This window comes from Pleurodeles waltl, chromosome 9 (genome assembly GCF_031143425.1).
Source record: "Pleurodeles waltl isolate 20211129_DDA chromosome 9, aPleWal1.hap1.20221129, whole genome shotgun sequence".
Taxonomy (NCBI): Eukaryota; Metazoa; Chordata; class Amphibia; order Caudata; family Salamandridae; genus Pleurodeles; species Pleurodeles waltl.
Genome location: NC_090448.1, coordinates 395,675,013 through 395,699,921, shown reverse-complemented (window position 1 = coordinate 395,699,921; position 24,909 = coordinate 395,675,013). Strand labels below are relative to the sequence as shown.

General features: G+C 43.9%; 1 protein-coding gene across 1 annotated transcript in view; it reads right to left on the bottom strand.

The window, feature by feature from the left end:
• The window catches only part of SNX15 (sorting nexin 15), an 88,829-nt gene that overhangs the window by 43,055 nt on the left and 20,865 nt on the right, over positions 1-24,909 (bottom strand). Inside the window, exon 5 of the mRNA XM_069207098.1 lies at positions 20,077-20,350. Coding sequence (XP_069063199.1) covers positions 20,077-20,350 — 274 coding nt within the window. The remainder of the gene's footprint in view (positions 1-20,076; positions 20,351-24,909) is intronic.

The window sequence follows — 24,909 nt, the reverse complement described above, 5'->3', positions numbered from 1 at the left end:
TTTAGTTTTTTTCTTGTACTCTACTAACCTTTTCCTTTACCTTCTGTAACCTATCATGTAGTGCCCTCTTTACAAAAACACCTAACCATTCAGGAAACAAGTTAGAAGATGGTTGTCTGCATCACAAAGATAGTGAGGTGTGAGGCCTGTAGCAGAGAGTGTGGATACATTGTAACCTGCTGTTTACATAATTTGAAAATCTTACTCGCGCACTTGACTAACCTGTTTGCTTAGGGGCCACAGAGGGGTACACTCAAACATTCCACACAAACTCCAAAAAATCTCCAAAAATCATTTGACAAAAACTGAACCCTGTTATCAGAAACAATGGATTTTGGATCAATTCAACTGTACAAAGATTCTTCCAGAATGTAACTGACGTTCTGGCCTCTCTTGAAATAGTAAATGGATAATAAATCGACTGGGAATGGTAATCAATGAAGACCCAAAGAAATCTGGGACAATTAGTAACAACACTAACATGACCATAAAATCTATTGCAGTTTTTATCCCAGGAAAGCTCTGTATATTCAAATGGGTTTAGTGGGGGTTTCTTCTCCTAAGTGTGTCTTTGAGTATTTTTACTAGCAAAACAAGAGCAAAAGACAAAATCCACAAATGGTTTTACACTGGTTTATCAACAGTATGTTTTGTAATCACTTTTTTATTGATGCAGGTCCCAAATTCCCTTATGTGATAGCTCAACCAATTCCATTAGTGGAAACAATCCTATCACCTCTCATAATATGTTCATCCTGTACTTCACTCAAGATTCAATTCACCCAACAAGTTTCTTGTTTTGGGGCAAGTATTCATAATGTATTTTCTAACAGTCTTAAATTCTCCCTCCTTAGCATCTACTTTTCTCCAATCCTCGAAAACTGACCTACCTAATTCCTTCACAACATCAAAAAAACATTTGCTATCATATGCTAAAATGTCATGCCTTTTGGCTGAAACTGGAAGCCTAGAAGAAAATCTGCTTTTGCTTTCTTCCCTCCAAGAATATCAAAATGTTTCAATTTTTTTTTTTTTAAAGAGTTTTTGCATCACAAAACAGTTACAGAGCTTAATAACACATCTGTATGACACCTTCATAATGCCTTCAAAGACAGTGGTAGAGAATAGCTTTAACCGCAGTGTTCCATATCAGTCATATACAAACTAGTAATCACAGTTCCATTATATCACACGCGACTCTTCCATCATCAAGGTGTATCCAGCAGTGAAGGTCAGCACATATGTATGCAATATGTAGGTAAAAGGACAGAAATACAGTAAACATAATCACAATACCACCAGTGCAAACAATGGGTTCTAGGTGGGTTAGCATCCACCACATCTAACAGACGGGAGTTCAGGTGTCATGAGTCAGAGAAGCTCCAGGAATATGAACAATGTAGAAATTCCTGGAGACATGAAAGTAATCTCATTAATCTTGGACTCTCTTTACCTGTGCCATTCTCAACAAGAAGACAAGCAGTTTGTGATCAGTGCAAATGTCAAATCCTTTCCCACAAGGAGGTCTTGAAATATTCTCCCTCTTTCACACAAGATAAAGCTTCTCTCACAATTGTACTATTGTGTAATTAAGATTATTCTGAACATGTAGAAGCAGATCCATTTGTGTTCCTTTCCTGCAATACTTCGTGTTAACACTGCATTGCTTCCTGTACCATTGAGATCAACTATAACAACCCAATCAATGTTAGGAATGAATGGCAGGAAGAGCTGGTGAATTGCTTATCACGGATTTAATTTGTTCAAAAGACCCATTTTCTTGCCTACCCTTGTGCAGAAGCCTTTTAAACATTTTTCATCAAAGCAAAACCAGGGACAAATAAAGCATAATACCTGCACAACCTTAAAAGACAATTGTATCTGACCCTTGTAAGGAGGAATAGATGTAGCCCTAATTTTACTGAAAAAGTCATTTTGAAGCCCGATTCCATCAAATGTTAGTAAATGCCCCAAGTACTCAACCTTGTTCAAAAGTAACTTACATTCTCTTTCTTTATGGTAATTCTGTGAATCTGAAGAATGCTGAGGACTCTCCCTAGTTTTGTGTTCACTGATCGTTTTAACAAAATTATATTCTTGTACAAAGAGATAGTGCATTATCTTTTTGGAAAACGGCACAGCTGATCTGAGCCCATTGGCATATGCAATTGCTGAAAATTTCCAAATGGTGTAATTTAGATTTTCCACCGCCTGATGGGCAGAAAATCTGAATTTTATTAGAGACAAGGAGGCTAGGATTATGCAATCTCTTTTTATTGCCCGCTCACAGCAGCAACAACAGTAAGAACTTAGAACAATTTAAACATTCTACAGAACTATAAGGTTCAGCAACCGGCAGCCATCTTCCTTCTTTTGGACGCTGCGAAAAAGATACATCCAAAGCAAGAATTATTCATCCAAAAAAGAAGGTTCCAAATGCCCATACTCCACGAAACATCCATTTCAGGCACAATCATAGTCTGAAAGAAATTACAAATCATCAGAGAGGGTTAAAGAGGAGGGATAATCCTAGCCTCCATGTCTTTAATAAAATCCAGATTTTCTGCCCATCAGGCTGTGGAAAATCTACATTTTATGACATGACACAGAGGCTAACATAATGCAAGTTTAAAGCGCAGTGAATACATAATACCATTAACCACAGCCTTGAAATAAAAGGCTTTGAACATGTTTTCATTTGACCAATCTGAGGCTTTGAAAATATCCTGTAGACTACCACCTAAAACGAATGCTTTAAAAGCAGCTGCACCTCTAATCGAATGAGCTCTAAACCTACTAACATCCACGCCAGCCTAGCTCATGACTTCTTTCACCCATCTTGCCAAGGTTTGTGAGGAGATGGCCTTACGAGGCTATCTGTAGGAAAGAAGTAGTTGAGCAGTACGATTTCTCAAACATGCAGTCCTGCTCTCATATTCTCTCAAACATTTAACCACACAGAGATTCTCATTCCACACAAAATATGGATAAAATATAGATGTAGATAGTGTTTTAGTCCTCCTCGTTAGGTAGAAACAAACTCCCTTCAGTTGATAAGCTCTAGTAGTAATATCCAGAGCCCTTACATCGGGAGATTTTCTGAACGAAATCAGGCAAAGTAAGAGGGTCAATTTATAAGACAATAGTTTGAAAGTTAGATATGAACTGGCGCCCCTACTTACCACAGTTCTTAAGACCAGACTAACATCCCACAATGATGAATATTTGGGAATCAGGGTTTTGAGCACTCGCATGCTTCACATAATCCTTTTGATTATTGTATTCTGACCTACAGAGACACCATTTACAAGGCAGTGACCAGCAACAACTGCCAAACGATAAACATTTACAGTTCTATAAGACAAACCAGAACTAAACAACTCAGTTAGAAAATGTATTACTTCGGCTAAATCAGTTGAAACGGGATCATAATCCTGACGAACACATGACCAAACCCATTTTCTCCAAGCCAGTCTATATGCTTTCTTGGTTCCCGGTACCCAGGATTCAGATTTAAACTTGAAAGTCTCAGAAGAAAGTCCTGGGATTTCCCAATGTCTCCTGAAACCCTCAAGGCCATCAATTTTAGAAGTCCCTGCTCTATTAGAGGGCTATAGTCTTCTTTTGGACCTAGAATTACTTCTCTGAAAGTAGGAATTAGGAGGGGGAAATCTATAGCCATTTCCATTAGTATTAGAAACCATGCGTGTGACCTCCAAATCGGGGTCACTAATACGGCCATTTCCTTGCACTGGCGTAAATGGACAAACACTTTGGGATTCAAAGCAAAGGGAGGGAAGGCATAAGGAGCTAGGTCTTTCCAATCTTGTAGGAAGGCACCCATTCCCCAAGCACCTGGGTCTGAAGAATTTCAGAATTTGCGCATGGAGTCTGTCCGCAAAAAAGGTCTACGCCAAAAGGACCCCACCTTTCCCGAATGCCCAGAAATATCTCGCTGTTCAGCCTCCAACTGCTGGAGTCTTGATAATTCCTGGATGACCAATCTGGCACACCACTGCTTAGACCAGGAATATGGTCCGCCACTAAATGGATGTTCTTGTTTAAACAATAATTCCACAAATATTTGGCTAGATCCGCTAAAGCCTTGAAAGGAGGGCCGCCTAATTTGTTGGCATATCTCACTGTGGCCACATTGTCCACATGGAGCAAAATGGAACAATTCACCGTTCCCCGGGCAAAGCAGCGAAGTTCAAACAAACCTGCCAATAAGTCTAAGCAACTGATATGTAACCTTCTCTCTTGAATTGACCAATGACCATCCGTGGATGAATTCCCATATCTCGCACCCCATCCTTCCAAACTTGCATCTGATTCTATCACTCAGTCGGGGTTTTTCCTGAAAATTGCTCTGCCATTCCAATTTCCCACAATCGGCTCGGGAATATTGCCTTGACAGTGGAGAACAAAAGCCCTAGAATTCTTGCCAAAACCCTTCATGGAATCACTTTCGACTCTAGCACTTTTTTCAACTCTTTTCGCAGTCTCTTTAGTTCTTCTCTTGGTAATCTCAACTCTCATTGAACCGTAGCTACAAAAAATCCTAGTAACTGAGGGACTCATAACAAGGCTGGCAGACTTAAAACCGCCAGCCTCGCATTGGCAGTCAGGAGCGCTGCTGCTGTGGCAGTCTGACCGCCACATAAAGAACCTGGAAGTCAGACCGCCAGGGTGCAGCCATCTCCACTAGGATTGGTGATCCTGATGGGTTGACGGCAGGTGGAGGTCGTAATCCGCCAGGGCAGCGCTGCCCTGCAGATTACGACCTCGTTCTCCACCAGCCTTTGAACAGGCTGGCGGAGAACAGGTGCCAGAGGCAACAGGGGGACCCCTGCACTGCCCATGCACTTGACATGGGCAGAGCAGGGGTCCCCCTGTCCAGCACCCTCACAGTGTTCACTGTCTGCTGTGCAGACAAACATTGTGAGGGTGCTGGTACACCCTGCAGGTGACAGCATAGCCGCTGGCTCTATTACGAACTGGAGATAATATGGCTGCCTGTTTCCCGCTAGGCTGATGGGTGGAAACCTTCGTTTCGGCCCATGAGCCTAGCGGGTAACACCTAATAGGTCCGGAAGGGTGGTCAACACTATGATGGCAGCCATCCTGTCAGGAGTTTGGTGGAAAGGCTTTCCTGTCCCCCAAACTCAAAATGAGGCCCGGAGTCTCTCAACTCGGGATCAGGTAAGATTTCTTTATGTTTATCACAAAGCCCAGATATTCCAGTAACCCTACCGTCATCTGAGTATGTTCCCTTACAACATGTTTGTTTTGAGCCATAACTAGAATGTCAGCCAAATAAATTACCAGTCCTCCCCTCGTGCACATAGCCAGGTCTCCAACGGCCGAAGAACCTTGGTGAAACACCAAGGGGCTGAAGAGAGACCAAACAGGAGATTGCGGAATTGACACCGTTTTCCCATCAATCTGAACCTAAGGAACTTCTGGTGAGGGGCCTAAATGGGTATAGTCAAGTATGCATCCTTTAGATATAGTCTTGTTAACCAATCTTCTTTCCTTAATACATCTTTCAGCAGATGAATACCTTCCATTTTGAAATGACGATATACTATCCACTCGTTCAAACTCTTCAAATGTATTACTAGACGAATACCATTGTCTTTCTTTTCGACCAAGAAGATGTTGCTGACAAAACCTAAGACCCCTTCTGTTGCCTCCCGGATTGCTCCTTTCTCCAATAAATCCTGTACCTCTTGGGAAACCATTTCTGAGTCTTTTTCGGAAAAAAAACAATTCTTGGGGAATAATTGTCTAAACCAAGGTTTCTACAAACTCCAATCTGTATCCCTGGACAGTTTCTAGAACCCAAGAAACTTGTGTGACTAATGCTGAAGTTCCACAAAACTGGGCTGGTCTGCCTCCCACCTTTATAGGGATATGTGAAAGGTCTTGTAAAACCTGTTCCTGAAGAGACTCCTTTTGACCTGCTATTTCCTCTAAAGGGTCTGCTGCAGATCATCTGTCTCGGAGAATAGAATCTCTGGCAGGATCCAAAAGGCAACTGTCTAAACTTTTAACGTCCCAAATAGGGTCTATAACTCGACTGTCCTTGGCCAGGGAACCGACCCGCATTCTTCTGGCCCTGGCAAAAACCTTGTCTTGGAATACCTTTTTGATATCTTTTTGGATCTTTTGGATGGATCTAAATACCCCCACATATTTTGCCATATCTTTCATAAAGTCGTCTGCGTACAGATGTCCTTGTGAGGAGGTGCCTCCTTCCTTATTAGCCAGTTCTATTAACTTAGGGTCAATTTTAAGAAAAATACTTTTTCCTTGTTTAACTTAACAAGCCCCTATTGGCATTGCCAAAAGGCAAATCGCTCTTTACACCTGCTGGCATAATTCTTTGGGATCCACGCGAGCATCATTCAAATAGGGCTCCTCAGCCAATTAATGGCTCAATTATATCCAAAAGGCAGTCTTGGCTACCGAGATATTTTCTTGGGTCCTTTCCACTGTTAACGATAAATGCAAAAACCTTAGCATCCAAATTGGGTGTCTCAGTAATTTTATTTGGGAGAGGCAGTTGTAGCAATTCCGACCTCAAGCGAGATCTCACCTCTTTAGGGATTTCCCTTGTTATCCAAAAGGAAATATAATCCACTATATGTTTAGATGGAGCCCATTCATGTGAAAAGGGATGCTTTATCAAGAGAGGATCAAACATCTTGTGGCCCAAAGGGTAGAGTATGCCCATATTTGATCCCGAGGCCCTAGATGCCTTCTCTGACGTTCCCGTATGTGTGACCTCCAAACCCTCCGGTTCCGAATCAAACTCAGACGAGTAACGGAGGTCAATTTCCGTGCTCAAATCACTATCATCTTCAATGGGTACAGGAACGTTTGGGCCTTCTTCTTGCTCTTCCGGTGCCAGTAGCACTAACTTCAATGTGATCACCAACAAGTGTCAAATCAGGACCTGCCAATGTAGATTTTTTATTTTTAGTATTATGCTCAGCTCTAAAATGTCTTTTCCTTAGCGATTTTGTGGAGCATTCCAGTTGTTCACCTTCTTTAAAATATTTATCCTTTTAAGCTAGAACTTCAATCTTTTGAGTAACGGTCTCATTTAAAGACCCCATTAGCTGACCTAAAGCATAATTGAACATCCGTTCCAGCCTTTGCTGTAGGTTCGCCTCCAATTGGCTCTCAGACATTGTTCAAAAAAATATAATTATACATAATAGATATATTTAGGGTAAAAACAGAATTGATCTAAGGTACTTTCCTCTAAAAAGAAGGCAAATAACGAATTTTGAAGGAGGTTATAAGGTACTTTTCCTCAAATACTAAAGGGGAAGTGAATATTAGGTATTCCCTACACACAGGAACAAATTAGAGCGTGCGATCGGTAACAAATCGCAACTACTCACTCGATAGAAAACCAGAAAAGGCGGCGAGGTGGAAGTGAGTAACACCCACAGCATCCAGTGACAGTTATTCTCTTTGTTTACTTTCCATGCGTTTTGTAGCGTGACACTAGCAAGTGTTCATTGTTAGCATGTGCTCTATTCACTGAAAGATGCACGGATTAAGAGCGGAAGTGTCCTTCGTGAAAGCACAATGGGACAGAGAGGTACGCGCAGCTCAAAGCCGAAGCAGCCTCCTCGCCGGGGTACCATGCACTGAGTGAGAGTACGCAGTCTCATTGCCGAAGCGCCCTCATCACAAGCTGGCAACCTAAGTTATGTATGTCCCAAACTCGAGGCACAAACTTTAAATAAAAATATACGATGCAGAACCAAGCCACTCCAGTTCAGGATTCAATAAAATTGAGCGCTCCGTTTTACTGTGAGCGCTCGATTTCCAACCTTCAAAATAAAGAGCAATTTGATACCATTACAACCAAACAATAATATTATACAACAAATAAGGATATCTAATATAAATACACGTAATCTAACAATATGTGCAGATTAATAAGTGATAGTAGGAACAAAATAGTCAAAGGTTAGAGAGGTACTTATCTTGTAGGCAGCAGCAACAAAAGAAGGAAGATGGCTGCTGATCCTTATAGTCCTGTGGAATGTTTAAGTTGTTAAAAGTTCTTATTATTGTCGCTGCTGTGAGCGGGCAATAAAAGGAGACTGCATAATGTTAGCCTCCATGTCATGTCATAAAATCAAACTAGTCAAAAGGTTTGGAGCCCTCTTACAACGTAATTTGATAGTACGCTGACCTAAGATCAACAGACGAAAATATTTATTTAGCATTTCAGAACTTTGCAGGTAATTCCTTAATTTTTGAGAGAGGACGGCAATCAATTACAATGTTTTTATTCAATGATCTAAGGTCAGTGCATAAGCAGATTTTCCCAGTTTTCTGTTAAGCCACAAAATAAGAAATTTAACCAGAAGACTTAACACTTTAAATAACACCATCAGAGAATAACTGCTCAATAGAATTTTCAACTTATTTCTTACATCGAGTGGAACATCTCTAACTTTGTGAGCCATGGGCGAAGAGTCACTTTTTAGTGCTTGAATTCACAAACACATCTTTAATTGTTTTCAAAGACACTGCCATTTTTTTAAAAATAGGTCATGCACATTATGGGAAGGAATCTCCATCAACACAATGGGAATCTTCATTAACATACTGATGCTATCACCTCAATTGGTTTCAACTGAAAAGACAAATTAGCATTTTTCAGATTTGTTGACTATTGAAACTTCTACTATAATATTAGCCAGTATATGTACACCAGTGTTGTGACACAAATTCATACACGGATTCCCAAGTGCAGGACAAGACTTAGAATTTTCAAGTTGTGATTTCGAACCATACTTTTATCATAAAGCTTCATCTTTTTGTTTCTGGTTTCTTGTCTTTAAAACATCAGGTCTGAATCATTTGTAGAATTTAGATCCTCACACGCTTGCACAATGTTTAATACCTTGTACCAATGTCAAGGTCTCACATACATTTCGAGTTTTTCAACAAACTAAACTTTCTTTTATCTTCTTGTGAAACGCAAATTGAAAACTTGATCATGCACATACTGATCCACTTGCCTCTCAAATTCATAAAAGCCCGCAAGGTTTCTCAGTGGTGCTACATAGTCATCACTGGAACCATGGCCAAGTTGTTTTCTGATGAAGACTCTCTGAGACATTCTAAAACAATATTTGGTTCTTCGCAAACCGTTTCTCAAAATGATGCACTGCTCCCACATATTGGACCCATCCGCCAAAATTATTCAGTGGTTTGGAATGATCTCAGGTAGATAGCCAAAGGTAAGATTTTTTGACCACCTGAGCCCTAACAATTATAGAGAAGCGCAAATTTCCTTTTTCCTGATTTTTTTATTTTTTTTGCTTTTCACCTCCACCAAGTAGTTCTAAAATGTTCAAAACCACCGTTTACAGTGCACTGGTGGGTTTCCAGAACACTGAATAGAACAAGTAGGCAAATTTACATTCTGCATTTTAAACTTTGAGATTACAAAGACAAAGTAAGTATGTGAAGTCATACCACAATTATTAGCCAATCTTAATATTGTTCTAGCTTGTACCATTCTCAAAGAATAAAAATGATCAATGAATACAGTCTTTGTAGCTAGAACAGATAGGCAAAATCATCTACATATCTCAGCTGAACGCTCAACAAACAGCACAAAAGCTTCGCTTGCTAGCCTCAACAATTGCCAACAACATACTAAAGCATACATTTTGAAAATTATTCTTCAATTCCTGGTAGCGTGTGCAATTGTGATTGTGTGAACACAGCCTGAACCTGTATTCCTCCGCTTACATACGGGCATACAATTGTCTGCTTAGATTAATTAAGTGCTTGCATGAGGCCGGGCTGCAAGTTCATTTTTCTAACATAATTTTAAATTATATAAAAAATAACAAGCAGACCCACCAATTCAGCACCACTGGTTACGACGCTGAGACGAGAATGAGCTCCTCAGCCCACATGATCTAATTATCGACCTCATCGACAAATGTAAAGATGTATGTAAGTCAGAATGACTTCATAAGAATAGGTTAATGAAGTTAATACGTTGGCAACAGAAGAGCTCAGGCAGTACAACCTTCCCTGACTCCAAGACCAGCAACTGCAGATGCCTATGACCTGGGACTCTTTAATTGCAGAGAAACAACATGCAGTGTTCAGAATTCATACAAGAATGCCAGATACTGCAGACAAGTAGTAACACTTACATATGAGCAGCTTCATGCATCAACCTAGTTTCAGAATAATAACATCAGGACATCGGGCTTATAATGGAGACTGGCATAGGTCAATGAAAGACACAATAGTGTGAGAGAAAAAGAAAACAAGTGGAGGGTGCAACAATAAGAGCTTTGCTCTGCATATGTTTAAGAATACAGCAGAGGGGCTGAGGAAAGCGGACTAAAACGGATGCATAGTGAAGGAGTAGATGCAATTTTGAGAATGGTGGCTCCTGCAAACTGTCCCATGGGAGAGTTAGATGGCCAGATGAATACCGTTGAAGTTTGAGTGATGATGCCCTAGCTTCCATGAGGCCCAGGAGGGAAACAGCTGCTTGGAAGAAGCACATTTGTGGGCTGCTAAACAGCCCTGAGACAAGTGGGAAATTCTCACACAGCCATATGAACAGGGTGGTCTGGCTGCACCCGAGTTTGAGCTAGATTATCTAAGGGAACAAGCACAATATGCATATTATTGGCTACATCCTCCATCCTATATGGCATACATTTCTATTGAAAATGATGTGGCCTTTCTGGTCAGTTACTGACGTGTAAACAGGTTGAAATCCACACAGCATGCATTTGCATTTAGCATGGAACAGTAAATGCAAATGTTACAAAGAGACAGGTTGTACTCGCCCTATCAGGCTCTCACATATTTTCCCCTATTGTTCAGAATGTTCGGTTCGGATATACTGGCCAGGCTTGCCTCTTGGGGTTTCAAGACCATGGGTGACGTGTTTGTAAAAGGCGAGTTCTTTCCGGCCTCGGCTGTGCTGAAGCGGGCAGACACCAATGCCTTAGTCTCGTTTCTCTACCTACAGATCCAGGCAAAATGTAGAGGACTACCCTAACTTTCTGCGAACACCGTCTGAATGTCAAGCCCTAACAGTCCTACTCACAGCAGCTGACACATGATCACACGCTTATACACCACAATCCAAACAGCAGCCCTGATTACAACGCTGGAAACAAGGGATGCTTGGGAGAGAGATTTGGGTGACACTATTGCCCCAAAGAATGGGTCTATTGCTGCATGCAGAATGGAGCTCTAGCCCCTAACAACTGTTTGCACCCAATTCATTTTAATCTCCTTCACCAAGTTTATCATAACCCGCTCCAGATGTGGGGACTGAGATAGACTACCGATTGTGTCTGCTGTGTCATCTCTGAGACCAACTTTATCCATGGTGCTTGGCTCTACCACCTTATAGCCACATACTGGTCTCCATTATTTCAAGCCTTGTCTGAAATAATCGATATTCAGGTATCGCCATCACCTACACTTGTCCTACTGGGTTGTACCTAAAACATAACGCAGGATAAACGTAGGTAAGTGTCCCTTGCTTATTGCTGGCACAGCGGTGGGTGGCTTGCTACTGGGGAAGGGCCAATCTGCCAGTGGTGGCTGACTGGCTTCGTGAAAGCATATTGTCAAGAACAGTTGGACAAATACCATCTTTTGATCCCTCCCATAAGCTGACCAAAAGATATATGGGGTCGACTACATCGCTATCTCCTCCAGACAGAAACACATGCCTCTGTTGGACACTCTGGCTAAGGGCATACGTGCCTGTTCCCTCCGCTGTCAGCCACGCTGAGACCACTGTTAATAGCAGCCCTAGTTCAGGATGGACACTATTCTGATAGTTGTAAATGCTGTCTCCAGAGCTGTTGATCTCCTTTGTACTCGTGGTGGGTCATTCATGGACATTTAGCCCTCTTGAACTGTCAACATAATTCTTTGCTCACCTTAACAAAAACAGTCATATCAATACTGTCTGTTATGTTGTGCTATGGTGCGAAGCATCTTACTGGGCAATGTTTATGGCAATGTTGTTCCTATTGCTTGGTTCTTTTAAGAAATTATATTTACGCCTCGTGTCTTAATAAATGAATAAATAATAATAAAAAAAAGTAGTACATGTATGGCCTAGGCACAAGACTGCTCCTAAGCAAGGTGGGTTTGGCCAAGAGCACATATTTTGTGTTCAGTGGGCAGCATCACACAACAGTGCACGAGAAATGAGAACACCTGTTGCACCAGTGTGATAAGTGAAACGGTAATTGGGTGATGCTGCACCAATGCAAAGGCATTCCCACAGTTACTTTTCATATTTGCGAGTTAGGTTCTTTATCGTAACTAAACAGAAAATAACTATAACCAAATAAGAGCATAATGGTGGATTGTGCTGGGTATGTTTGGTGGAAATGCGAAGACTTTTTTTGCAGATAAAAGTAGGTACCTTAAGGATACAAAGTAGTGTTGTAGGGATTGACAAATGGACAGACTGCCAAAGTTTCATCAAAGGTACCAAAACAGTAAAGTCAGGTCGCAGGATTCTTATACAGCTCTGCCAGTGTCACTTCTACAGTTGTCCATTTAAATGTAAAATGTTGGTGGGTGTCTCAACACTGTATATCTAACTAGTGCCTAGCTTATTAATCCAAGCCTGACTTTGCATATAAATCAAAGAAGGACAAGAGCTAAAACTGCACAGTGGGAAATGCCTCCCATTATAGATAAATCTTTTAGGCAAACCCCTTGCAAATTCAAAATCAACAATATGTCACTCACCCATTGTTAACAAAATTAGGTCTCTAGCTGGAAGGGGAATGTACCCTGTCCAAGTAGGGGCCACAATCCTCAGGGTAAGACAAATACACAACCTAAATTAAGCTGTGCTCACCCTCTGTAGTTTGGCACAGAGCAGGCAGGCTTAACTTAGAAGGCAATGTGGAAAGTGTTTGTGTGACACACATACAACAATCACAATGAAAACACCCCAAAAGAACTCCACACTGGTTTATGAAAAATAAAGACTATTTATCTGAATAGAATTACGGTAATGTTACAAGTATTATGATTCCTCAACAAGAATCGCTGTGACGTTGTAGGTAGGGCCGTTCAGGCCTGTTCTGGCATCGAGGTGCACGGTAGGACAGGGCTCACACCGCTGCAACAGCGGGACATAAACACAGACACCTTGGACCAGGGCTGCGTCAGGAAAAGCGATGCAGTGTGTGGCTCGCAGGCAGACGGAGTACACCCTCTCCCCACTGCAATCGTGACCAGACGGGCTCTGTGGGCTGCAGCGCCGGAAACGCCATGCTTTGTATGGGAATCCTCAGCGTGGAGGCCCGCAGATCAGTAATGCGCCAAGCTCTAGCTGGCTCACCCGCAGGTTCTCCACGAATTAGGCGTAGGTGAGTGTCGACGGGGCTGCTCATGAGTTTTGGGATGGCCGGAGTGGCGCGCTACAATGAAGCTGCTTTCGGGATGTTAACAACACGGGGCAGCAGGCCTGGACGAAGCCACTCCCTGAATGGGAGATGAACGGGTCAAAGAATCCCAAATGAGGCTACTCTCAAGGGTGTTTGACAAATGAGGGCGGCAGGCTCAGTTGTAGCCACTTCCAGAATTATTAAAATTGGTGCAGTGGTTTCAATGGAGCTGCTCACGAGGTCTTTGATGTCCCTAAGACCCCGAGGGAAAACAGTGGGCAAGTCGGAATGCCCTTAGAGTCACTCTGGGTGTAGTTTATAGCTCCTCTTGGCAGGACATAGGTCAGCAGGCATCAGGGCAGTGCAGCAATGCAGGGCAGCAGTTCCTATGAGCAGTCAGTTCCAGAAATGGGGCAATCCTTTCAGCGCAACAGCCTTTACTTCAGCAGAGGTTCATCCAGGTCCAGGTGTGATCTGATCTGAGTGGGTCATGGACCCAGTACTTATTCTGAAAAGTGCCTTTGATGCGGGGGTGACTACAAAGAGTTCTTGTGAAGTGCACAAGCCCCCCCTTTCACGTGAGCCGCGGCTCCAGGCTATCAGTGGGAGGTAATCAGCCCCTTTGTGTGGACTCTAGTCACTAGCCTTTGAGGTGTAAGTGCGAACCTTTTGCAGCCTCCTCCCCAGGAAGACACATCACTATGCAGATGCATGCAGATGTAGTGGAGTATCATGTGTTGTGAATGTCTGAAAGGAAAGTGTAACCTAGCCCAAGCCAGATGTGTACTGGAGATAAGTTGTGGGCACACAGGACAGTAGGTGCAGAGAAATGGCCACTTGGCATTTCTAAAATAATAATAATAAATCAGACTTTACAAGTAAAGAGGATTTATTATTACCATTGCAATGGTACTAAACATGATGCAACTATTCCTCTCAGATCAGAAATCACAACGTAAAGGTAATATAAGGAATTCCCAATGCTGGCCTATGAAAGGGACAGGTCTCACAGTAATGAAAAAAGACTTTGGGATTTTTTAATTTCCAGGACATGAAAACTTAAAAGTATATGTCCTGTCTTGTGCTTACATGGCACCCTGCCCTATGAGCTACCTAGGGTTACTTAAATGTATGAAAAGGGGAGTTATGTGCTTGGCAAGAGGTTTTAAATGCCAAGTAAGGGTGGCAGTGACAATGCACAGTGAGGCTCTGTAGTGGCATGCCTGAGACATGTTTACAGGGCTGCTTAAGTGGGTGGCACAATCGATGCTGTAGGTCCACTAATAGCTTTTAATTTACAGGCCCTTGGTATATGGTATACCACTTTACAAGGGACTTATAGGTAAATTAAATATGCCTATAGGGGATACACCAATGTTACCATGTTTTAGGGGAGAAGCACATGCACTTTAGCACTGTTCAGCAGTGTAAAGTGTGCAGAGTCCTAAAACAAACAAAAAGATAGAGCAACAAAACAGGAGATAAAGGCAAAAGGTCTGGGTTAAGACCACCCTAAGGATGCCAGGTCTAACACTCATTTAACGCAGGGTCACCATCTGTCATTTATTTCTTGCATAAACTTTGACAATGTCATCATACAAAAAAAAGAGAGACTCATTACACACAGAACTCCTGCCATTAGAGAAGTGGGGGGTGTTTCAAAAAGGTGTCCACATGGAAAAGTAACTTGAGGTAAGAAAGATACCAGTTCAATGTACAGGCATGTTATTAAACCCAGAGGTTCACTATTTACGTAGGTGCTCATTGTATGAACCAAGTTAGAGTGAGGTGTCTCAGGAACATTTAAGGCAAATCAGTATGGTTGCCCTATCACACAAATGAGACAAACAGAAAACCCACATTTCTCACCTGATTTAGTTTGGTTACTTTAAGTCTGTGTGGTGCATCACTGAAAAGAAAGTAGCAGGTTCCTGATTTTCCTTTAGCGACACACCACATTCAGTATGAGAGCAACACTGGACTTTCACTCCATACATATTTTTTCATTGAGAACGTTTAGGACCTGGGAGCATCTGTGATCAGGTAATCCTATTTGTATAGATCTGTGGCTGAGCTTTTTAATGAGGGGTTTTTAGTTTAAAAAGTGTCAGATCCAGGTTTTTTGGAGGCTATCCCTACTGATCGAGCTTTTAGTGCAGGTAGTTACATTGTATAGTCCTCAACGTAGGAGGCAGCCTTTTGAGAGTAAGCTCAGAAATGGTCCAGTGAAGTGGATTAGGGGAGATAATGGGAAGGGATATGTTGAAGTTATTAGTAAGTTATGGATAATTAGTACGATTTGTCATAATGTGTTCTTTACAAAATTCAATAATTGCAGAAAAAATTGAGGCAATGTTCTCAGTTCTTACCTATCATGTACTTATTCTGTCACAAGCTTTTCCAGATTTTGATGGTATTCCAACTAACGTTTGTGACAAAAACACTTATCGGACCACTATTGGAGTTCTGATCAGATGACTCGAATTTGCAAGAACGTCTATGCAGTTTAGTGATCCTAAAAGCATGTTCATTACCAGTTTCCTATACAAATTAAAAACACTTTACCAAGAAGGATGTTGCGGCTTCTGAAACAGGTATGCTCAGGGGTCTGAGGGAGAAGAGGTGTTGAGCTTAAGTGAACCTTGGCCAAGCTATCACCTGCAGAGGCTTGATAGCACAGAAATAGGTGGTAGTCCTTCAAAAGTGCAGACCAAGGCCCTCATTACTACTTTGGCAGTCTTTTTAAAAGACTGACGAAGCCGCTGCAGCCAGCATACCGCGAGTACTGGCGGTATGCTGCCTGCCCTGGGAGGTATTAGGAGTTTTCCGTTTCCACCCGCCGGCCCAGCAGAAAACTCACCACAACACTGACGCAGGCTCGTAATCGAGCCGGCGGCAATGTTGTGGTTCGGCAGGTGCGACAGCACCCGTCACACATTTCACTGCCCGTAATTCGGGCAGTCCGTGAAAGGCGCGACGGGGCTGCCCTTGGAGCCCCCTGCAATGCCCATGCCAAGTGCATGGGCAGTGCAGCGGCCTCCATGGGGCCTCTGTGAGAAAGTAGCCTCTTTCTAGCCTTGTTACCCCCACTTTTGGCCTGTTTGTGAGTATATGTCAGGGTGTTTTCACTGTCTCACTGGGATCCTGCTAGCCAGGGCCCAGTGCTCATAGTGAAGATCCTACGTTTTCAGTATGTTTGTTATGTGTCACTGGGACCCTGCTAGCCAGGACCCCAGTGCTCATACGTTTGTGACCTATATGTATGTGTTCCCTGTGTGATGCCTAACTGTCTCACTAAGGCTCTGCTAACCAGAGCCTCAGTGGTTATGCTCTCTCTGCTTTCCAAATTGTCACTAACAGGCTAGTGACCAATTTCACCAATTCACATTGGCATACTGGAACACCCTTATAATTCCCTAGTATATGGTACTGAGGTACCCAGGGTATTGGGGTTCCAGTAGATCCCTATGGGCTGCAGCATTTCTTTTGCCACCCATAGGGAGCTCTGACAATTCTTACACAGGCCTGCCACTGCAGCCTGAGTGAAATAACGTCCACGTTATTTCACAGCCATTTACCACTGCACTTAAGTAACTTATAAGTCACCTATATGTCTAACCTTCACCTGGTGAAGGTTGGGTGCTAAGTTACTTAGTGTGTGGGCACCCTGGCACTAGCCAAGGTGCCCCCACATAGTTCAGGGCAAATTCCCAGGACTTTGTGAGTGCGGGGACACCATTACACGCCTGCACTACACATAGGTCACTACCTGTATAGCGTCACAATGGTAACTCCGAACATGGCCATGTAACATGTCTAAGATCATGGAATTGTCACCCCAATGCCATTCTGGCATTGGGGAGACAATTCCATGATCCCCCGAGTCTCTAGCACAGACCCGGGTACTGCCAAATTGCCTTTCCCGGGGTTTCACTGCAGCTGCCGCCAACCCCTCAGACAGGTTTCTGCCCTCCTGGGGTCCAGCCAGGCCTGGCCCAGGAAGGCAGAACAAAGGACTTCCTCAGAGAGAGGGTGTTACACCCTCTCCCTTTCGAAAAAGGTGTCAGGGCTGGGGAGGAGTAGCCTCCCCCAGCCTCTGGAAATGCTTTGATGGGCACAGATGGTGCCCATCTCTGCATAAGCCAGTCTACACCGGTTCAGGGATCCCCCAGCCCTGCTCTGGCGCGAAACTGGACAAAGGAAAGGGGAGTGACTACTCCCCTGACCTGCACCTCCCAGGGGAGGTGCCCAGAGCTCCTCCAGTGTGCTCCAGACCTCTGCCATCTTGGAAACAGAGGTGCTGCTGGCACACTGGACTGCTCTGAGTGGCCAGTGCCAGCAGGTGACATCAGAGACTCCTTCTGATAGGCTCTTACCTGTGTTGCTAGCCTATCCTCCTTCCTAGGTAGCCAAACCTCCTTTTCTGGCTATTTAGGGTCTCTGCTTTGGGGAATTCTTTAGATAACGAATGCAAGAGCTCATCAGAGTTCCTCTGCATCTCTCTCTTCACCTTCTGCCACGGAATCGACCGCTGACTGCTCAGGACTCCTGCAAAACCGCAACAAAGTAGCAAAGATGACTACTGCAACCTTGTATCGCTGATCCTACCGCCTTCTCGACAGTTTTCCTGGTGGTGCATGCTGTGGGGGTAGTCTGCCTCCTCTCTGCACTAGAAGCTCTGAAGAAATCTCCCGTTGGTCGACGGAATCTTTCCCCTGCAACCGCAGGCAACAAAAGACTGCATCGCCGGTCCTCTGGGTCCCCTCTCAGCACGACGAGCGTGGTCCCTGGAACTCAGCAACTCTGTCCAAGTGACTCCCACAGTCCAGTGACTCTTCAGTCCAAGTTTGGTGGAGGTAAGTCCTTGCCTCCCCACGCTAGACTGCATTGCTGGGTACTGCGTGATTTGCAGCTGCTCCGGCTCCTGTGCACTCTTCCAGGATTTCCTTTGTGCACAGCCAAGCCTGGGTCCCCGACACTCTAACCTGCAGTGCACAACCTCCTGAGTTGTCCTCCGGCGTCGTGGGATCTTCTTTTGTGACTTCGGGTGAGCTCCGGTTCACTCCTCTTCGTAGTGCCTGTTCCGGCACTTCTGCGGGTGCTGCCTGCTTCTGTGAGGGCTCCCTATCTTGCTGGGCTCCCCCTCGGTCTCCTCACGCAATTGGCGACATCCTGGTCCCTCCTGGGCCACAGCAGCATCCAAAAACCCTAACCGCGACACTTGCAGCTAGCAAGGCTTGTTTGCGGTCTTTCTACGTGGAAACATCTCTGCAAGCTTCTTCACGACGTGGTACATCCATCCTCCAAAGGGGAAGTTCCTAGTCCTCTTCGTTCTTACAGAATCCACAGCTTCTACCATCCGGTGGCAGCTTCTTTGCACCCTCAGCTGGCATTTCCTGGGCATCTGCCCAATCTCGACTATGTTGCGACTCTTGGACTTGGTCCCCTTGTTTCACAGGTACCCTCGTCCGGAAATCCACTTTGGTTGCATTGCTGGTGTTGTTCTTTCTTGCAGAATTCCCCTATCACGACTTCTGTGCTCTCTGGGGAATATAGGTGCACTTTACATCTACTTTTCAGGGTCTTGGGGTGGGCTATTTTTCTAACCCTCACTGTTTTCTTACAGTCCCAGCGACCCTCTACAAGCTCACATAGGTTTGGGGTCCATACGTTATTCGCATTCCACTTTTGGAGTATATGGTTTGTGTTGCCCCTGTACCTATGTGCTCCTATTGCAATCTATTGTAACTTTACACTGCTTGCATTACTTCCTTTTGCTATTACTGCATATTTTTGGTATTGTGTACATATATCTTGTGTATATTTGCTATCCTCATACTGAGGGTACTCACTGAGATACTTTTGGCATATTGTCATAAAAATAAAGTACCTTTATTTTTAGTATATCTGTGTATTGTGTTTTCTTATGATATGGTGCATGTGACACCAGTGGTATAGTAGGAGCTTTGCATGTCTCCTAGTTCAGCCTAAGCTGCTCTGCTAGCTACCTCTTCTATCAGCCTAAGCTGCTAGACACCTCTTCTACACTAATAAGGGATAACTGGACCTGGTACAGAGTGTAAGTACCCCTTGGTACCCACTACAAGCCAAGCCAGCCTCCTACAGCCCCCAACACCCTCTTTCCTGCAGGCTTGCATGGCGGTGGAACCGCCATGCAAAGGCTGGTGGAAAGGGGACTCGTAATTCCCAGGACAGCGCTGCTTGCAGTGCTCCCCTGGCGGATTGAAACCACCAAGATCGCCAGGCTGTCGACAGGCAGCAACCTAGCGGTGCTAGTGGTAAGACCGTGGCCTATCTGCCACGGTCATAACAGGGCGGTCAGAACACCCTGTCTGTGGCGGTCCAACTGACAGCGCGAGTGAGACGGTTTTGGGACTGCCACACTCATAATGAGGGCCCAAGTGCTCTACAGTAAGAACAATAATGAAGATGGATTTCACCTTACCAAGCAAGACTGAATTGTGACAGGAACAGAAGGTCCACAAAGTTCTCTGCTGATTCCTAGATACCTGTTTGCACTCAACCTGCATAACTATAGGCTCTCATGCTGTACTCCAATAAGAGAGGTACATCTGGCCAATATACGCAGGAGGCAGCAGGTACTCACCCTGCAGATCTCCAAAATCGTTGCTGTCGCTTCTCACAAGGCCACATTCCCCTGGTTCTTCCAGGCTCAAGCCTTCTTGTTTCGCAATTTGCTCCTGGATGGTCTCTTCCACCACATCTGCTGTGGCTGCTCTTTTGCAGCTTGCTGGCTTGGGAGACTGGTCACTCAAGTCCTTAACAGCAGACAGCAGGGGAACAAGAGGAGGGGGCAGCACGTCCTCGCCACAGGCCTCCACTGCTTCTAGGACGCCAGACCGTCTTTTTACCTCTCCACCCTAGTAAAAAAAAAATAATAATAATAATAAGTAGGTATGTGGGCATAATAGAATTTGTCTGAGCTCAGTAAATTATCAAGTGGAGGGTGGATGAAAGGCTTATAGAAACCTCTGTCACCAATCCTTGGAATAACCGGTACGTAGATAGCCCTCCTCTGTGCACCTTAAAGCAAAGCAGAAGAGTTTGACATTTTCTCTTGTTAGAGGCAAAACCACAGAGGTCCTCTAGCTATCCTACTAAGAGCTTTGAAATGAGCTTTGATTAATGTAGTTGAATGGATCTCTTTCTCAGTATATCTATCCCTTCACATATCTATGGAGAGAAGCTCTGATGACACCGAGCCCTCAGAGTAGAGCGCAGTAATCTCAGAAGCTGTACTGTATGGCACACAGCACAGACTTGTGACTGTTTATTGATGTAAAGCATTCCCATCCTGCTGTCAATGGGCTTAAAGCTTTTGACTAATATTAGGATTTGTGGCAAAAAGGAGATCAGGGTTGGAATGTCCACCTTCAGCCACAACTCAAAGAAGAGGAATTCCATTTCCTTGCAGGTTTTTGCTGAGAGCGCATATCAAGTGATGTGGTACTGCATGATCTAGGGCACTGTGACTGGATTTTAGGGTGAATTGTGGTGAGGTGAGCAATGATGGGCCACAGTGCAGATGGAACTGGAGTGATTATAATGGGTGTACGTACACACACACAGTAGAAATGAACAGTAGGAATAAAGTGAAGATTTCAAAGGCAAACAGCACCAGCACTTGAAGCACCCTGCTTGAGGATTCTTTGGAGCATGTTAGAATGCTGCTTCCCTGGGATGCCAAAGCGATCCCCAGCGACTCAGAGTGTGGAACTGATTACTCTTAACCACAGAGGATTAGATGGGGATTAAAAAGAGGTATGCAAGGTAGACAAAGAAGGCTCACCGCTCACTCCTGTGAACAGCAAGTTTGGAGATACACCTGACAAATGAGGCAGAAAGCTCCTCTGTCAACCATTTTCACATGGGCCCCCTAACTCGGTGCTGAAAATAGAGAACAACGAAATTGCAACCCATGTGTCATACACAAGTCAGCAAAGAACAACCAGACGTGCACAACTAAATAACATTCAAGGGGAAAATAAGAAGAAGCAGAACTGCAAGTGTAAGACCTTAAAGTCTATCAAATAAAGGTGGTGTTGATGCAGGTGGAAGTGCTATTGGAAAATGAAACTAGGTACTGCTAAGTAACAATATTTATCATTTGACCCACATTATCAAAAAAATAGCAGTCACAAAGCAATAAGACCTAATATAAAACCCAAATCATATATTTACCAGCTAACACTATTTTGCCACTGTGGAACTAACAGCCACAGCATAGAGGAGGTGGATCCAAAACCAGAAAGGAATGCTGATGAAAAACCAGTTAGATTTGACTCACAAAAGATACAAGACACAATGGAAGGACTTGCTACTCAAGACCAATAAAACAGTACTTCTATAATGGCATGATCCAGGTTAGAGGTGATAAAAGCTGTAACAGCAGAGAAATTGACAACAACTACGGAGATGTTACACATATTTTATGCCTCAATCCCAAATGCACATTGAGGCCCGTTAAACCACAGTAAACCAAGCGGCAATTTAAAGCTACAAAGAAAGGGCTAACAGAATAAACAGAACATTAAAGAGAGTGGTAAATGGAAAGGAAAAGGTGCAAGCAAAGAGCCAAAAGATATCAAAGTGACAACTGAGTGACTTAAGACTTCAAATATAACCCCTTTTGAAATACATCATGCTGCAATATCAACAACCCCAACAAGAGGGTACAGAAGTGATACAATTAGAATAAAGAATTGTTATGAATACAGACCTGATTCACCCCTAAACAACCATAATAACAAAGGAAAAATATTAGGTGGCATAATCCATGCGTTCTCTCAGACTTTGCAGCAGAGCACCACAAAAGCTCTGAGTATGTCAGAGGATGTTTTTATTGATGTTTACAGCAGCCATTCTAACACAAAGAACAAAGCAGGAGGAAAGAATGGAGAAAGTACGAAGGGACCTTAAAAACCCACTTAGAGAAACTGTGGAGGCCGATTTGGATTAGCAGCGAGATAAGCATTGTAAGGCCTAAGAGGAGAAACAATGGAGGTGAAATAGTTGACACAACTCTTCCGGAGCCTGAGCCATCTCCAAAACAAAAAAAAAACACAGAGCTCTGACTGGTGGCCCTTTAGGTCTATGGGAATAGTTGTTAAAAAAATTCCAGAACAAGACCAGGATGTAGACTGTATGGAGAACACGAGGATAGGCACTGATGAAAAATGGTAAAACAAGATCCCAAAAGTAGAAAATACGTAGACTATGACTTGCTTGTAAGGAAAGAAAAGTCAAGCATAGCTTTTTCAAGCTTAAATGTGGACCAGAAACACAGGGAGGAAAGGCCTGGGGTAAAATGAGTGGTACCAGAGCGAATGAACTAGATGAAAGGGTATTAACAATTAAAGAATCCAAAATCAAGCCACGGAAGTAAACAATCAGAATCATCCCTGGTCTAAGAATGGAAGGATGAGAGTTAAAGTAGTGGAATTAGACATAATAACAAGTGCACAAACACCTAATTGAGGACAACAAAATTTCAACATCAGAAAGTGTCACAAATCAATAACAAGGCTTTGAATTGCAAACATCAAGAGTTGTGCAGGACCCAACAATGGCGAATAGATAAAGGAATTTTTGGGCTTAAATCCTGGAGATACTCAGGCCCTCATTTTAACATTGGCAGTAAAAAACGCCTACTGCTGCGGCGACGGCTGCCAAAATACCGTTGCCGCGGCTATCAGCCGCCCAGCAAATTATGACCGTAGCTGGAATTCCGCCAGAAGGATGGCAGAATTCCGGCTGCGGCCATGGCGGCGGATGGCGGTAAGGTGGCGCTGCTGCCAGCAGCAGCGCCACACCAGTAGACCGCCGTAGACCGTATCATGACACATGATACGGCCTGGCGGTGTACTGCTGGCGGATGCTGCTGCTGGCAGCAGCGCACCGTCCCGTCTCCTGCCGGAGGATCCCATGAAATCAGTTAAGTCGGTGGGGGGTGTTGTGTGTGTGTGTGTGTGGGCGGATGTGTGTATGTTTGCGTGTGCATGGATGTAAGTGTGCATGTATGGACGTGTGGGTGCGTGTATGTTGTGTTGTGTGACTGCGTGTGTGCATGCATGTAAGTGTGTGTGGATGTGTGTGTGAATGGATGTATGCATGCGTGGATGAATGTGGGTATGAGTGTGTATATGCGTGTGTTCGATGGTGCGTGAAGGTGCGTGTATGTCGTTGTGGGGTGTCTGGAGAGGGAGGGAGGAGAAAACCTGGGGTGGGGGAGACCCCTATCAGAAAGTGATTCCCTGTCACTGCTAGTGCCTAATGCCATGGTTTTCGTGGTGGCTTGGAAGCCACGAAAACCATGGTGGTGGGCGGGGTCATAATCCCGCGGGTGGGCTAGTGACGGCCGCCTGGCTGGAGACTGAAGTCTCCAGCCCGGCGGCTGTTACCGCCATGGCGGACGGAGTGGTACATTGGTGGTTTGGCTTGAGTCAAACCGCCAATGTCGTAATATGGGGAAAAGTACCGCCAGCCTGTTGGCAGTACTTTTCTCCATTGTACCACCGTCCGCCAGGGTTGTAATGAGGGCCTCAGACTTGATAAAATAGTTAAAAAACAGATATCTTCTGGGCAGCTGAGAAATGAAATACCAAACATAAGCACTGATAGTCATAGGCATGGCCAAGACACTAGGATAAGCGATAAAAACTCAAGCAGAAAAAGTGATTGACAAGGAAGTACACGTGCACCGAATACTCAGGCAATTCTCAAGAGAAAAGGAAAAAAGCACAAGAAGCACACCCCACATATTCGAGATGGAAGAGGCAGTCAGGAGAAAAATGCACCAGCAATATGGTTAAACCTAGGGGGACAAAGAGATGTGTCACAGAAGCAGTCACTGTGAAATAGTAGGAGCAAAGGGAAACGTAGTGAAAGCCCAACACATGGTTCTTCTTGGGACTTCTATTTAGAGGGAAGGGAATAATAATATTCACTGGTAGACAAAAAAGGCAAAGTGCTACTACCACTGATAAATGGTCACAATTTGCCTTCGTTTAAAAATCATTCCACATCCGCTTAGAAGAATGGTTGGTCAGAGTAGTGAGTCTGGAAATCATGTCATCATAATCATTCTGAAGGGATATCATAGCTTCAAGAGTTCACCCTGCACCAAAGATATGCCTGCAATCATAATCTGATTTAGTCAAAATGGAACACAAGAGTCTTACTTGCTGAGCCTTCATTACTGAGGGAACTGATCTCTAGGCCTGCAATAAAAACACTCTCCGCAGACACCAGCTAAATAGGTTGCAAATTACACAAGAAGAGAACAAAAGATTAAGAGACTCACTAGAGAAAAAGCACATAATAGCCCTAACATCTCACATTTGTGAGGCAGGTAATGGAGAACTCAGCTTACAAGCCTTTCAAGAAAAAAACTGCTTTTCTTCGTCATTGAAGGTTCCCC